At 45.5% G+C, this 15,833-nt stretch overlaps 1 protein-coding gene across 1 annotated transcript; it reads right to left on the reverse strand.

The window, feature by feature from the left end:
- Nucleotides 1–1,663: 1,663 nt before the first annotated feature.
- LOC307132801 (protein NLRC3) lies at nucleotides 1,664–15,699 on the reverse strand. The gene is made up of 8 exons (XM_079827377.1): nucleotides 15,566–15,699; nucleotides 10,757–10,890; nucleotides 10,553–10,663; nucleotides 7,184–9,034; nucleotides 5,093–5,266; nucleotides 3,937–4,101; nucleotides 2,406–2,452; nucleotides 1,664–2,318 (listed from the first exon to the last, which is right to left on the reverse strand). Exons 2-8 carry the CDS (start codon nucleotides 10,879–10,881, stop codon nucleotides 1,798–1,800), a joined length of 2,994 nt encoding a protein of 997 aa, XP_079683503.1. The 5' UTR covers nucleotides 10,882–10,890; nucleotides 15,566–15,699; the 3' UTR covers nucleotides 1,664–1,797.
- Nucleotides 15,700–15,833: the final 134 nt, after the last annotated feature.

A 15,833-nucleotide genomic window follows, 5' to 3' on the forward strand; every position in this document is an offset into this window, starting at 1 on the left:
TACAGGACTCGCAAAATGTCTTTATCAAACAAACACAATGATTTATCTCTCATCCACCCGCAATTGATATGAATGTTATTTTATATTACTTGGCCCGCCCTATCAGTGGATATAACCGCGAACCGTGCATCACACACACACGGCAAGTACGTTGCAGACTGCATGATCAAAACTTCCGCGATTGTATTTTTCCTTAAAATATCAAGTCAAGAGAGTGAACAACGCACATCAGGAAAGGAATGTAATTTCACTATTTAAGATAATACGTATCGGTAGCCCGTCTGGAAAACACACAGCCACTGGATTTTGGGCTTTGTGAGCCCTGTGACAGTGGTTATGTTTAGATAGATATGTACACATAATCAATAGATATCAAACGATCTGTAACAATGCAATACTAACACATATAAACACGTTTATGTTTTACTCACATAAGTGTGTTGCTTCATTCATTCATGTAATCTCAAACTGTCTGCAAATCCAGTCTCTTGTTTACAAACGAATCCGCGGTGAAATGAAGCGAACAGACGCGCAATGTCTTCCCCACATGAGCTGGATATTCATTAAAAATAGAGATCATCCATGCATTTCTAATATTAGAATCTGAAGGAAGCTTATGCAGCGACTGTGTTCTTCTACAACCAGGCACAGCGTAATATCTTGCTATCTTCGGCATGTTTATTGCTCTGTAGCGCGATCCGTTTAGCTCCACGAGTCGGTGGGCGGGGCTACAAAATCAGGCGTCAAAATCTCCTTCTTTTTGTTATGTCAAGGGTCGACATATTCTGAGATTGAGCGTTTGCTGGGCCTGGGAAGTTATTTTGATTAAAGAGTACGATGACACGTGAATTATAAGTTCTGTCAGGATCACTATCGTCAAAGTGATAGACAATTAGCATAGTTTAGATTGGCGGTATGGTTCTGTTCTGGGCAAGAACTTCCTGCTCATCCATGCAGTCTAGCATGGATAAGAGCAGAGAGAGCAGTGATAACCCCCCCCCCCTTAGGGTAAACAGAACAGAAGCAACGATGTATTACAGATAGCATTAATGTCATATTAAAAAGTACAACCCAATTCAGGAATGTATTCTGATTCAGGGGGAATAAGAATGCCAAATCTTGACTGACGAGTGGAGGAGCTGGGGATGGAGGAGGGTGATTATCTCCGAAGAACTCTTTTAGTATAAGTCGACTCGTGTACCGCTGACCGCCGGAAGCTAGTTATGTTAGTCTATAAAGTTTTAAATATAGATATTTTTCTTAAACAAACGTGCCACTTCGCTTCAGAAGGCCTTTATTAACCCCTGGAGCCATGTGGAGCAGTTATATGATGGACTTTTATGGACTTCATAAACAACCCAACCATTCATTGCTATTATAAAGCTTGGATTAGCCATTTGTAATATAACTCTGATTGTGTTGTCTGAAAGAAGAATGTCATACACACCTACACTCTAAAAAAAAAAAGGTTCTATATGGCACCAAAAATGGTTCTTGGCTCGTAATCATAGGGGAACCTTTTTTAGTGCTATATAGCACCAATTTTGGTGCTTCAGTGGTTCTTCAGCGGTTCTTCAGAGGTTCTTCACCGGTTCTTTGACTAAGGTGCTATATAGCACCTCTGAAGAACCGCTGAAGAACCACTGAAGCACCAAAATTGGTCCTATATAGCACTAAAAAAGGTTCCCCTATGATTACGAGCCTTTTTTTTTAGAGTGTAGGATGACTTGAGGGAGAGTAAATCATGGGCTAATTTTCATTTTTGGGTGAACTATCCCTTTAAAAGCAGAAGGCTGTTCACCCTGACAGAAACACTGAACCATAAACTGCAAACCCAGCGTAAAGCGGTTCAGTGAACGTGGTGTTGAATGTGTGTATGTGTGTGAGGGTGTGTGTGTCGGAGACGCTGTAGAAGGACAGTGTGCCGGCCGGCCAGTCTAGATACACTGCTACTCTGTTTGAGGGGTCTGATTGGACATGTATGTCTGTGTTTATGTTATCGTGCCAGGCACTATATCTATCAGTAGGACAGAAAAGACTCCAGGACTTTTTATTCCACCCAAATCTACAGTCACTCCCTCCTTTCTTTCTTATGTCTTTATAGGTTACTGCAACATAAGCCGACCCACTCAATTCAACTTCCCAGTAACAGCGTCCAGACAGAGTTTCTCGACACAGAACCTGCTCATGGTGCACAAATCTCTCCGGATGATCGGGATATGGCTGGTCATCTTCCTCACGCGACACCATTTTGTTCCCCTTGGACAGAGAGAGACGAGTGTTTGCTGTGTCTGGATCCAGCGTGAGATCACAGGCGTCTGTACAGAACAAGAGAGATTAGAACAACACAGTTCACTCATCACAGTATTGCACGGCACTCTGGAATATAATGATATAGAACCTACATTTTCGCAGTCCTGGTTTGATCCTGAGATCTCCACAATGGTCTACACTAAAAAGTGAAAAAGAAAATATAGGAATGAAGTAGGAATAAGCAGTCCAGGTCTAGTAATTTCAGAAAAATCTGTACTTTTCCCTGCTGTTTTAAAAAAATATGATATTAGCAGAGATCAAATAAGATAATTAACACAAGCTGTAGATCATTACAAATGTAAACAGGAATATTTATCATAGCAAAACAGCAAACTTTCAAATCTAAATCTGATTGGGTCTCCAGATTTAAAAGGCTTACAAAAACACATACACTCAGGAACACATAGGAAGACCACACTAATACTGTGTTTGACCCGCTTTGGCCTTCAGAACTGCCTTAATTCTATGCTGCATTGACTCAACAAGCTGCTGAAAGCATTCTTTAGAAATGTTGGCCATATTGATAGGAGAGCATCTTGCAGTTGATGGAGATTTGTGGGATGCACATCCAGGGCACGAAGCTCCCGTTCCACCACATCCCAAAGATGCTCTATTGGGTTGAGATCTGTTGACTGTGGCGGCCATTTTAGTCCAGTGAACTCATTGTCATGTTCAAGAAACCAGTTTGAAATGATTGGAGCTTTGTGATGGTGCATTATCCTGCTGGAAGTAGCCATCAGAGGATGGGGACATGGTGCTCATAAAGGGATGGACATGGGCAGAAACAATGCTCAGGTAGGCCGTGGCATTTAAACCATGCCAATTGGCACTAAGGGGCCTAAAGTGTGCCAAGAAAACATCCCCCACACCATTACACCACCACCACCAGCCTGCACAGTGGTAACAAGGCATGATGGATCCATGTTCTCATTCTGTTTACGCCAAATTCTGACTCTACCATCTGAATGTCTCAACAGAAATCCAGACTCATCAGACCAGGCAACATTTTTCTTCAATTGTCCAATTTTGGTGAGCTGGTGCAAATTGTCGCCTCTCTTTCCTCTTTGTAGTGGAGATGAGTGGTACCCGGTGGGGTCTTCTGCTGTTGTAGCCCATCCGCCTCAAGGTTGTGTGTGTTGTGGCTTCACAAATGCTTTGCTGCAGACCTCGGTTGTAACGAGTGGTTATTTCAGTCAAAGTTGCTCTTCTATCAGCTTGAATCAGTCGGCCCATTCTCCTCTGACCTCTAGCATCAACAAGGCATTTTCTCCCACAGGACTGCCGCATACTGGATGCTTTTCCCTTTTCACACCATTCTTTGTAAACCCTAGAAATGGTTGTGCGTGAAAATCCCAGTAACTGAGCAGATTGTGAAATACTCAGAGCGGCCCGTCTGGCACCAACAACCATGCCACGCTCAAAATTGCTTAAATCTCCTTTCTGTCCCATTCCGACATTCAGTGTGGAGTTCAGGAGATTGTCTTGACCAGGACCACACCCCTAAATGCATTGAAGCAACTGCCATGTGATTGGTTGATTAGATAATTGCATTGATGAGAAATTGAACAGGTGTTCCTAATAATCCTTTAGGTGAGTGTATATGTGTCATGAAATCCAACATACTTCAATTCCTTCAGTTTGCAGTCTGAATTCTCTAGCAGAGCAGAAATGATTTTGACTCCTGTGTGATTGTAGCTGAGATCTAGCTCTCTCAGGTGTGAAGGGTTTGAACTGAAAGCTGAAGCCAGATAACAACAGCCTTTCTCGGTCACCATACAGCCAGACAATCTGCAAAGAGAGTATTAAAAGTGAGGTTGGGATTTAGATCTCTACTGATAATATTATGCTGATAAGGAAAAGAACTGCGCTGTGCAGTTGCCGCTTTCTCTCGTGTACCCCTTTTCCACCCTAACCCTAATCCGGGTGCTTGTTTAGCGCTAGTGCCAGTTCAGAGTTGGTTCGACAGACAAGCCTTCTAAGAACCGGTTTGCCTTTCCACATGCTAGAGAGCCGCCACAGAGCCAGGGGGGTATTCCAGAAAGCAAGGTTAACTTACGTCACATAAAGCCTGAACTCTTTTTGGGTTGATTAACCCAAACCTTGCTTACTCAAGGTATGCTGGTTCCAAAAATGAGTCCCGGAGTAAGTTCAGCCAACTCAGAGTATGTTCCCGGTTAACACACACAAGACATTCTCAACAGAGCGGCGAATCGATGTACAGACGCTAAGAAAAAGTGCACCATTATACTTCCTCTTCTTCTTTTGTTTAATGGTGATTTGCATAACCTACTTAGCGCACATCACCACCTATTTGGTGGTTGTGCAATCATCTTTATAAGTAATATTTATTCACTGAGAGTAAGGATTCTATTTTTTGTTTGATGCTAAATTAATTGAATGCAGATCCATGTGTGAGATGACCGTAAAATAAATAATAAATATATTTGAATTGAATTAACATTTAAACATTACCTTGTTGTAATAGTGCTTTAGAATTAATATGTAATATTGTATATTATATAACTGTAACTATATAACAAATTTGGTTATATTAATATAACAATATTAATTATATTACACACATCTGAATTCCTCTTAAGCAAACTAACTCTGGGTCATGAGCCGATCCGGAGCAGTTTATGTTCAGAGAGTGGCTGAATGGCTGGGGCATGCCCACCAGAGTTCGCCCGTGTTTTTCTTTTTTTAGTGTATGTCTCCAATTGAAAATAAACTACACACTCACAACTGCATTGTCCCATGTGAAAGGGCCTTTACTCACCTCAGTATCTCCAGCCGGCAGTTTGGACTCTTCAGTCCAGCACAGAGGAGCTCCACACCAGCGTCCTGCAGGTCATTGTTACTCAGGTCAAGCTCGATCAGCGGTGAATCTGATGATTGTAGAGCCGAAGCCAGGATTTCACAGCACTGATCTGTGATATTACAGCCTGCAAGACTGAAAGTTGAAGTCATTCAGATGATTAGTTAGAAGGTTTTGGCAAATAATATTTATTGCAAGATGGCGCCGCGAATGGCTGCCTCGGTATGGAGCTCTTCAGCTATTGTGTTGTTTTTGTTTGTTTGTTCTGCGTTTAGTCATTCTTTTCCGATCAGTTTTTCTTTTTCAGTTTTTCTTTCTTTTTCTTTTCCGATCAGTCCTGCCATCCAACCTGAGCTTAAGGTCTGTGTGGAGGATGTGAGCCGAGTCTTCAAAAAACAGAAGACTAGGAAAGCTTCAGGTTAGGTTAGATATAACCATTATATCCTGCAACATCTCCACAGACCTGGGACTTATGCAAGGATCTTATTTGTGGACTTCAGTTCGGCCTTCAATACCATCATGCCTGATCTTCTCTCAGCTAAACTGACCCAGCTCTCCATGCCATCCTCAATCTGTCAGTGGATCTCCAGCTTCCTGACAGACCGACAACAGCGAGTGAGACTGGGGAAACTCACATCCAGGACTCTCACATCCAGCACTGGCACCCCCCAGGGGTGTGTTCTCTCCCCACTGCTCTTCTCCCTGTACACCAATGACTGCACTTCTAAAGAAGCTCCTGAAATTTGCAGACGACACCACTGTCATCGGCCTCATCCAAAACGGTGATGAGTCTGCTTACAGACTGGAGGTTGAACAGCTGGCTGTCTGGTGCAGTTATAAAAACCTTGAGCTCAACACGCTCAAAACGGTGGAGATGATAGTGGACTTCAGGAGGAACAGCCCAGCTCTCCCCCACTCACCATCATGACCAGCACTGTGGAAGCAGTGGAGTCATTCAGGTTCCTGGGCACTACCATCTCTCAGGACCTGAAGTGGAACAATCACATTGACTCCATTGTGAAAAAGGCCCAGCAGAGACTGTACTTCCTTCGTCAGCTGAGGAAGCTCAACCTCCCACAGGAGCTGCTGATTCAGTTCTACTCGGCTGTCATTGAGTCTGTGTTATGCACTTCCATCACTGTCTAGTTTGGTTCAGCTACCAAATCTGACATCAAGAGACTACAACCAATCCGGACTGCGGAGAGGATTATTGGTGCTCCCCTGCCAACCCTCCAGGACCTGAACTCTTCCAGAGTGAGGAAGAGAGCAGGGAAAATCATCCCAGACTCCGCTCACCCTGGACACCGCCTGTTTGAACTGTTACCATCAGGAAGGCGACTCCGATCTCTGGCCACTAGAACATCTAGGCACAGGAACAGTTTCTTCCCAGAGGCCATTTCCCTCTTGAACAGTTAAATACAACCCCCCATTAGGCCCTGTTGGAGACGCGTTTAGCTGTATATGTAAAAATGTTGTACCGTATCAGCGTTTCGTCCAGATGGATACAGCGTTTTAGGATCCTGAAATGTTTGAAACCGGGTCCCAGAGTAGATAAATATGAAACACCCACATATTTAGTGAAACGGTGATGTCAACACACCACGTCCCGCATGGTAAAGACTAGAAGGGATACAACTACGGCCACTGGGCATGCGCACATCAATATTGCGTCATTTAATTACTGTATATGCATTATTGTAAGGGCAGGTTTAGGGTTGGGGTAGGTGTGGGCATTAATAAAACACAATCTGGTGAGAAGCACATTTATTTATTGTTATTTTTTTGTGAGATTTTGCCTCACTTCCGACCTGTATCCCTTCTAGCCACAAGTCATCTTCTCCATCTTTAGTGTATTTCTGTGGCAGAATTACAGCGCCACATACTGGCATGTGTACTACATCGTTTTGAGTTGGTTTCATTGCTCTTCTGTGTATGCAGATATTTCTTGAAACTAGGAATAAAACAAGATCGGATAGGGAAAGCTCTGGCTTTGTGTGGATGGGGCCCAAGAGTATTTTTGGTATTCCAATACTAAAAAAATGTGTTACTCACAGAGCTTTCCTGCAGTTCATCACAGCCGTTACCAGTCTCCTTCTGCCCTCATCAGATGCATTGTATTTTTTGATATCCAGCTCTTCCAGCACTTCGTCTGACATCTGGAGCATGTAGGCAATTGCTGAGCAGTGAGCAGGAGAGAGTTTTTGCTCTGAGTCTTTATTTGATTTCAGAAACTGCACAATCTCTCTGGACAGAGTCTGATCGTTCATCTCCAGCAGACAGAGAAGAAGATTGATGGACCGGTCAGCCGAGAGACCCTGTTCATGTTTGATTTTGTCTTTAATGTGAGCTGTGATTGTCCTGATGCTCTCTGCGCTCTTCTCCGTGTGTGTCAGCAAACCCTGTAAGGGTCTCTGATTGGACTCCAGCGAGATGCCCAACAGGAATCGCAGGAAGAGATCCAGGTGTCCATTCTCACTCCGAAGAGCCATATCAATCACTCCTTTATGCAAATTTGGGAGCAAATCAAACACTTTCAGAGCATCTGAAGTGTCATTTATAAAGATGTAGAAAACATAAAACGCTGCGAGAAACTCCTGAAAGCTCAAATGAATGAAGCAGTAGATTTTCCTCTGATGTATCACAGATTCCTCCTTAAAGATCTCAGTGCAAATCCCAGAATATATTGCAGCGTCAATGACGTCTATGCCGCTCTCTATCAGGTCCTCCTCGTAGAACATCACATTTCCCTTCATCAGCTGCTTGAAAGCCAGCTCAGCAAGTTTCACAATCACGTCTCTGTTGGACTGTAGGAGTTTCTCCGGATCTGTCTGATCTGCCTCTTCATACTTCTGGGTCTTTATATTTGTCTGGATGAGCAAGAAGTGGATGTACATCTCAGTCAGAGTTTGAGGGATTTCTGCACTGTCGTCTTGTCTCAGGAGGTTTTGAAGCACAGTGGATGAGATCCAGCAGAAGACGGGTATGTGACACATGATGTGGAGGCTTCTTGATCTTCTCATGTGTGAGATGATTCTGCTGGCTTGATACTCGTCGCTGATTCTCTTCCTGAAATATTCGTTCTTCTGAGGATCACTGAATCCAGTAATTTCTGTCACCCGATCAAAATATTTAGGGGATATCTGTTTGGCTGCTGCTGGTCTGGAGGTGATCCAGATGAGAGCATTGGGAAGCAGCTCTCCTCTGATGAGGTTTGACATCAACACACCCACTGATGAAGACTCGTTCACATCAGAAATGGTCTCATTGTCTGAAAACAGTGTAATTCTGCTTTCATCCAGACCATCAAAGATGAACACAACTTTAAACTCTTCAAAGATCTTTGAGTCCAGGTCCTGAAGTTCAGGATGAAAGTCCAGCAGAAGTCTGTGAAGACTGTACTGGTGATCTTTAATCAAGTTCAGCTCTCGAAATGGAAGCACAAACATGAAATCTACATCCTGATTGGCTTTTCCCTCTGCCCAGTCCAGAATGAACTTCTGCACAGAGACCGTTTTTCCAATTCCAGCAATACCATTAGTAAGAACCATCTTGATTTTGTCTTTTCTCTGCTTATCACATCCTCTCAGAGGTTTAAAGATGTCATTGCAGTTAATTGGAGTCTCTTGGAGCATCTTGTAATTTTTCTCCAGCTGTAAATTCTCATGTTCTTTATTCACCCCTTCAATCTGTCCCTCTATGATGAAGAGCTGCGTGTAAATCCGGTTCAGGAGAATTTTATTTTCTTGTAATTGAATTCCCTCGAATAGGCTCTCATACTTGCTCTTCATGCTTGTTTTGTGTCTCTCCATGAGCACATCAACAGATGTAGTGTAGTGGGGAGCAGAACCAGATAATCCACATTTGGACTGGATTGGAGTCTGGATCAGAACACCTCTTTCCACACTAGAGAAACACAGCAAGAATAACAACATTTCAGCCCACTTTACTAGATGTTCCAGAGTTTTAACTGATGGGACAACAATTTATGTTAAATGTTTGTTAATAGAAGAAATTATAGAAGTTTATGACTTTGATTAAAAAGATTTGTGAGATTCAGAATGGCAGCTGTGAAAAAAGCTGACAAGATTATTAGTTTTATCATAACCTACATAAAACGCTTACAGCTACTGTAGACAAGATAATATATAGATAATATATAACGCTACTGCTTGTATGCGTAGCAATTTACTCCTATATTGAGTGCAAGACAGTATAACGTGGCACTTGGTTTTAGAACTTGTATATATTTGCTAGTTTAGAAATGAAATCTGACAAACTCAATAATGCACTGAGATAAGGAGTGTTCAGGATCTAGCTGTCCTTAAGCGAGTATCTACTACAGTTACTCACAAATCAGGAAACCATCAGGACCTTATCTACAAACGATACTGCTCTACTGACAACACTTTAGTTACTCCATTGCACACCTCAGACCACTTTCTCATCACTCTTAACCTCATACTGACTCCTGACACAACACATACTCCTCTGCAGATCACATTTCGGCGTAATCTACGCTTGTTCTCTCCTTCTCGTCTATCCACTATGGTTTCATCCTCACTCCCTCCACCTGCTCAGTTCTCAGCACTGGACACTAACAGTGCTACTGACACTCTTTGCTCCACTCTAACATCTTGCTTAGACAACTTCTGTCTTTCTCTCTGCTCTCTGAAGCTGAAGTCTCCAAACTCATCCTTTCCAATCACCCCACTACCTGTCCACTTGATCCTATCCACACTCACCTCCTTCAGGCCTTTTCTTCTTCTGTTACTCCTGCACTCACTCACATTGTCAACACCTCTCTTCACACTGGGACTTTCCCCACAGCATTTAAGCAGGCTCGGGTAACCCCACTGCTTAAGAAACCCTCTCTGAACACAGCACTTTTAGAAAACTACAGACCGGTATCACTTCTGCCTTTCATTGCAAAGACACTTGAGCGGGTTGTGTTCAACCAACTATCTATGTTTCTTGAACAGAACAACCTCCTGGACAACAACCAATCCGGCTTCAAAGGCATTCACATGGGGCACCTCAGGAACTGCTGTGAAGTGTCTAAGTCACATCATCTAGCTACTGGAGTTCCCCAGGGCTCAGTGCTCGGACCACTTCTCTTCTCCATCTACATGCCATAACTAGGATCTGCAGCAGGCTCATTGGCTGCGAGTGTGACATGAACCAATCAGCTTGTGCCAAGTAGAAAAAACTGTAAATATCATCAGCTTGCATTAACGACCCATCAGCCTGTGCTATCTAGAGTTTCATGAAAATCAAAATGCATTTGAGTATATGCCACATGTCAGGAGCATTCATGTTAAGTGTCCTATGAGTCTGTAGGTGGGTTCCGAAGATACTGCTCTGTAATTTTCCTTCTAAAAATGTAAAACCTTTTTTTTTTACAGAAGCAGCACCTAGTCTTACCTGGGGTCAAAGGGCGCCGATCCATCACTGAATACAGGAGGTTCATACATGGAGTCTGTACTCTTCAAAGACACACAACTGGGCTCTGGAGATTCTGCTGTAATTTTCTTTCTAAAAAATGAAAATCAACAAAAGAGATTTAAATAAATGTTCTTTTTAAGCCTGCACAATACAACAATTTACAGAATCAGTGCCAAGTCTTACCTGGGGTCAAAGGGCACCGATCCATCACTGAATACAGGAGGTTCATACATGGAGTCTGTACTCTTCAAAGACACACAACTGGGCTCTGGAGATGCTGTTCTCTGTCTCTTTGCCTTTCCTTCCATAGCTGGCTCCTTCAAAAAGGTTTGAAGATGTCAACCACAACGAAGTCAAAATAAATTCTATATAGGCGGTTTTATTTTCAACCCACTTCTTATAGGGGTTGTATATACACTATAAGTGAAATCACAGAGCGGGGTCAGCGCATGCTGAGGGTCACAGAGCGGGGTCAGCGCATGCTGAGGGTCACAGAGCGGGGTCAGCACATGCTGAGGGTCACAGAGCGGGGTCAGCGCATGCTGAGGGCCACAGAGCGGGGTCAGCGCATGCTGAGGGCCACAGAGCGGGGTCAGCGCATGCTGAGGGTCACAGAGCGGGGTCAGCGCATGCTGAGGGTCACAGAGCGGGGTCAGCGCATGCTGAGGGTCACAGGGCGGGGTCAGCGCATGCTGAGGGTCACAGGGCGGGGTCAGCGCATGCTGAGGGTCACAGAGCGGGGTCAGCGCATGCTGAGGGTCACAGAGCTGGGTCAGCGCATGCTGAGGGTCACAGGGCGGGGTCAGCGCATGCTGAGGGTCACAGGGCGGGGACCGGGGCATGCTGAGGGTCACAGAGCGGGGTCAGCACATGCTGAGGGTCACAGGGCGGGGTCAGCGCATGCTGAGGGTCACAGGGCGGGGTCAGCACATGCTGAGGGTCACAGGGCGGGGACCGGGGCATGCTGAGGGTCACAGAGCGGGGTCAGCACATGCTGAGGGTCACAGGGCGGGGTCAGCGCATGCTGAGGGTCACAGGGCGGGGTCAGCACATGCTGAGGGTCACAGGGCGGGGACCGGGGCATGCTGAGGGTCACAGGGCGGGGTCAGCGCATGCTGAGGGTCACAGGGCGGGGTCAGCACATGCTGAGGGTCACAGAGCGGGGTCAGCGCATGCTGAGGGCCACAGAGCGGGGTCAGCGCATGCTGAGGGTCACAGAGCGGGGTCAGCGCATGCTGAGGGCCACAGGGCGGGGACCGGGGCATGCTGAGGGTCACAGAACGGGGTCAGCGCATGCTGAGGGTCACAGGGCGGGGTCAGCGCATGCTGAGGGTCACAGGGCGGGGTCAGCGCATGCTGAGGGTCACAGAGCGGGGTCAGCGCATGCTGAGGGCCACAGGGCGGGGACCGGGGCATGCTGAGGGTCACAGAACGGGGTCAGCGCATGCTGAGGGTCACAGAGCGGGGTCAGCGCATGCTGAGGGTCACAGAGCGGGGTCAGCACATGCTGAGGGTCACAGAGCGGGGTCAGCACATGCTGAGGGCCACAGAGCGGGGTCAGCGCATGCTGAGGGCCACAGAGCGGGGTCAGCGCATGCTGAGGGTCACAGAGCGGGGTCAGCGCATGCTGAGGGTCACAGAGCGGGGTCAGCGCATGCTGAGGGTCACAGAGCGGGGTCAGCACATGCTGAGGGTCACAGAGCGGGGTCAGCGCATGCTGAGGGTCACAGAGCGGGGTCAGCGCATGCTGAGGGTCACAGAGCAGGGTCAGTGCATGCTGAGGGTCACAGAGCGGGGTCAGCGCATGCTGAGGGCCACAGAGCGGGGTCAGCGTATGCTGAGGGTCACAGAGCGGGGTCAGCACATGCTGAGGGTCACAGAGCGGGGTCAGCGCATGCTGAGGGTCACAGAGCGGGGTCAGCGCATGCTGAGGGCCACAGAGCGGGGTCAGCGCATGCTGAGGGTCACAGGGCGGGGACCGGGGCATGCTGAGGGTCACAGGGCGGGGACCGGGGCATGCTGAGGGTCACAGAGCGGGGTCAGCGCATGCTGAGGGTCACAGGGCGGGGTCAGCGCATGCTGAGGGTCACAGGGCGGGGTCAGCGCATGCTGAGGGTCACAGAGCGGGGTCAGCGCATGCTGAGGGCCACAGGGCGGGGACCGGGGCATGCTGAGGGTCACAGAACGGGGTCAGCGCATGCTGAGGGTCACAGGGCGGGGTCAGCGCATGCTGAGGGTCACAGGGCGGGGTCAGCACATGCTGAGGGCCACAGAGCGGGGTCAGCGCATGCTGAGGGCCACAGAGCGGGGTCAGCGCATGCTGAGGGTCACAGGGCGGGGTCAGCGCATGCTGAGGGTCACAGAGCGGGGTCAGCACATGCTGAGGGTCACAGAGCGGGGTCAGCGCATGCTGAGGGTCACAGAGCGGGGTCAGCGCATGCTGAGGGTCACAGAGCGGGGTCAGCGCATGCTGAGGGTCACAGAGCGGGGTCAGCGCATGCTGAGGGTCACAGAGCGGGGTCAGCGCATGCTGAGGGTCACAGAGCGGGGTCAGCTCATGCTGAGGGCCACAGAGCGGGGTCAGCGTATGCTGAGGGTCACAGAGCGGGGTCAGCACATGCTGAGGGTCACAGAGCGGGGTCAGCGCATGCTGAGGGTCACAGAGCGGGGTCAGCGCATGCTGAGGGTCACAGAGCGGGGTCAGCTCATGCTGAGGGTCACAGAGCGGGGTCAGCGCATGCTGAGGGTCACAGAAGTGGCCAACTTTCTGCAGAGTCAAGAGCTCCAGACCGCCAAACTTCTGTGGCCTTCAGATGAGCTCAAGAACAGTGTGTAGAGCTTCATGGAATGGGTTTCCATGGCCGAGCAGCTCATCCAAGCCTTACATCATCAATAAATTAAGTTGAATTGACTTGGGCTTGGCCCCTTAGTTCCAGTGAAAGGAACTCTTAATGCTTCACCAAGACATGTAGGACAATTTCATGCTCTCAACTTTGTGGGAACAGTTTCCATGGCCGAGCAGCTGCATCTTCACCATACAATGTCCGATCTGCCCCAAACTTCACATGTTTGATAATAGTCCTGTCCTGAACACATCTACATGACAATATTCAGTTATAGTCAAAGCAGCACCTGCTGGCAGCAGGAAGTGCGGCACGTCAAAATTACTTTTTCTCCAAATTGTACATGTTTAAATGCATGTCACCCACTATTGGCTGTTTTCCTAAAGCCACCGGCTGGTGGTGGCCCCGGGTGTGAGGGCCCTTTCATCGCTGCTTGGAACTTTTAATGTATTCCTGTTGCCTCTGGCTTGGCTTGCTCAGTTGGGGACACTAAATGTTTCAAAATTTTTCAACTAAATATCCAAATAAATCGAATTATTAAACTAAATTACTGATCTAATTATTGATCTAAAGCCCACACTGTCACTGTATGATAATTTAAATGATCTGATGACATCACCGTTTTCTCCAGAACGGCTGAATAAAATTATGTTGCATTATTTTCCTGTTTAACACTGTGAAGCTGCTTTGAAACAATCTGCATTGTTAAAAGCGCTATAATAAATAAATAAATAAAGTTGACTTGACTTCCTGTGATCAAAGCTGAATTTATCATCATTCCTCCAGTCTTCAGTGTCACATGATCCTTCACAAATCATTCTAATATTATGATTTGATGCTCAAGAAACATTTATGATTATTATTAATGTTGAAAACAGTTTTTTTCCAGTATTCTTTGATGAATAGAAAGTTCAAAAGAACAGTTTTTATTTTAAATAGAATCTTTTGTAACATTATGAATGTCTTTACTGTCGATCAATGTAATGTGTCCTTGCTGAACAAATGTGTTAATTTCTTTAAGTTCTTCCCCAAAAAAATTGTTACTGACCAAAAACTTTTAAACAGTGGTTCAATGTTGCAAAAGCTTTATATTTCAGATAAATGCTGTTCTTTTGAACTTTCTATTCATCAAAGAATCCTGAAAAAAAAAAGTTTTAAAAATGATTTGTGAAGGATTGTGTGACACATAAGACTGGAGGAATTATAATAAATTCCGCTTTGATCGCAGGAATACATTACATTTTACAATATATTAAATAGAAAATGGTTATTTTACATTTTAACAATATCACTGTTTGTTTTTTTTTACTGTTTGGTGAGCATTTAAAAACATAAAAAAATCTTACCGATCAAAAACTTTTGTATATAGTCTATATGCCTATATAGTCAATATTCAATATCATTCTTCAAAAAAAAAAAAACTATAATATTGGATCAAATTACCCGAAATTACGCTTTAACCCTTTTAAAGTCTATGGTTTAAACCCTATGGAAAGCACGGTGCTATCTGAGACAGACCAGCCAAACCGTCACCGAGATAAGCGTTTTTTTTTTTTCAACTTTGAGTAAAACGCAGCGCTCATCACTGTCACTTTTCACCCAGCCGTCCAATCAGAGTGGAGGAGGGGCGGGACAAATACAACACAGACCAACCACCACATTCGGCTTGTACAACGTCAACAGATGAAAAAACAAGCAGCACAATAATAACAACAGAACAAAATAATTAAAAACAAGAGCCACTGCAAATACTTTACATTGTATCTGCACTTTTATATAGAATCAATACAGAAACAAACTATCAGTGATTCTGTGAAATGAGATACTAGTAATAAATGTTGGATATTCCGTTTCATAACAAACTGAGCTCAACTGAAATAACCGCTGCGCGCCGAACGCTCTCAAGCGCCCACAGCGAGATACGTCATTTGTTTACAAACTCCACTGCCTTTTCTAGTATTAAAAATACACATTGAAAAGGTTAACAAACGCGAAAAACAAAACGTAAACAAACATTTCGCGAATCGCGATTACATTTCACAATCTGATTAAACAATGTTAGATGGGAGCGTTCATCCCTTCGGTTGATATATTAAATATTAAACTATGTCGTTTCAATTTCTGACTGATAACGCGAAAACGAACTTACTATGATGTGATGAATGTGAAATGCTGTCAGTCCGGCGGTTTTCGCCTTTTTATCATCAGTCCTGTCCAACTGCGCACAACTGTAAAAGCTGCTTTCAGTCTGTTATTCTCAGTGATGTGGCGAAAGCGAAACCTAGGGCTGGTTGAATAAACCGCTAAGACTAGTCTTAAAGGTTAGTCGTCTATTTTTTTCTTCAAGACTGGGGCCAGTTGCATAAACTAAGCCATTATGTTAAGACAGGGTCTTAAGATCTAGTTTGAGCCACTAG

This window comes from Gobio gobio (assembly GCF_949357685.1).
Source record: "Gobio gobio genome assembly, chromosome: 10".
Taxonomy (NCBI): domain Eukaryota; kingdom Metazoa; phylum Chordata; class Actinopteri; order Cypriniformes; family Gobionidae; genus Gobio; species Gobio gobio.

Excerpts from the sequence above, each read along its gene's own strand:
- LOC307132801 (XM_079827377.1), bottom strand. The coding sequence starts at position 10,881 with ATGGAAGGAAAGGCAAAGAGACAGAGAACAGCATCTCCAGAGCCCAGT. Across the intron at positions 9,035-10,552 it reads TCGGCGCCCTTTGACCCCAG|TGTGGAAAGAGGTGTTCTGA; the intron begins GTAAGACTAGGT and ends GTGTTTCTCTAG. Across the intron at positions 5,267-7,183 it reads ATGAACTGCAGGAAAGCTCT|TCTTGCAGGCTGTAATATCA; the intron begins GTGAGTAACACA and ends TTCAACTTTCAG.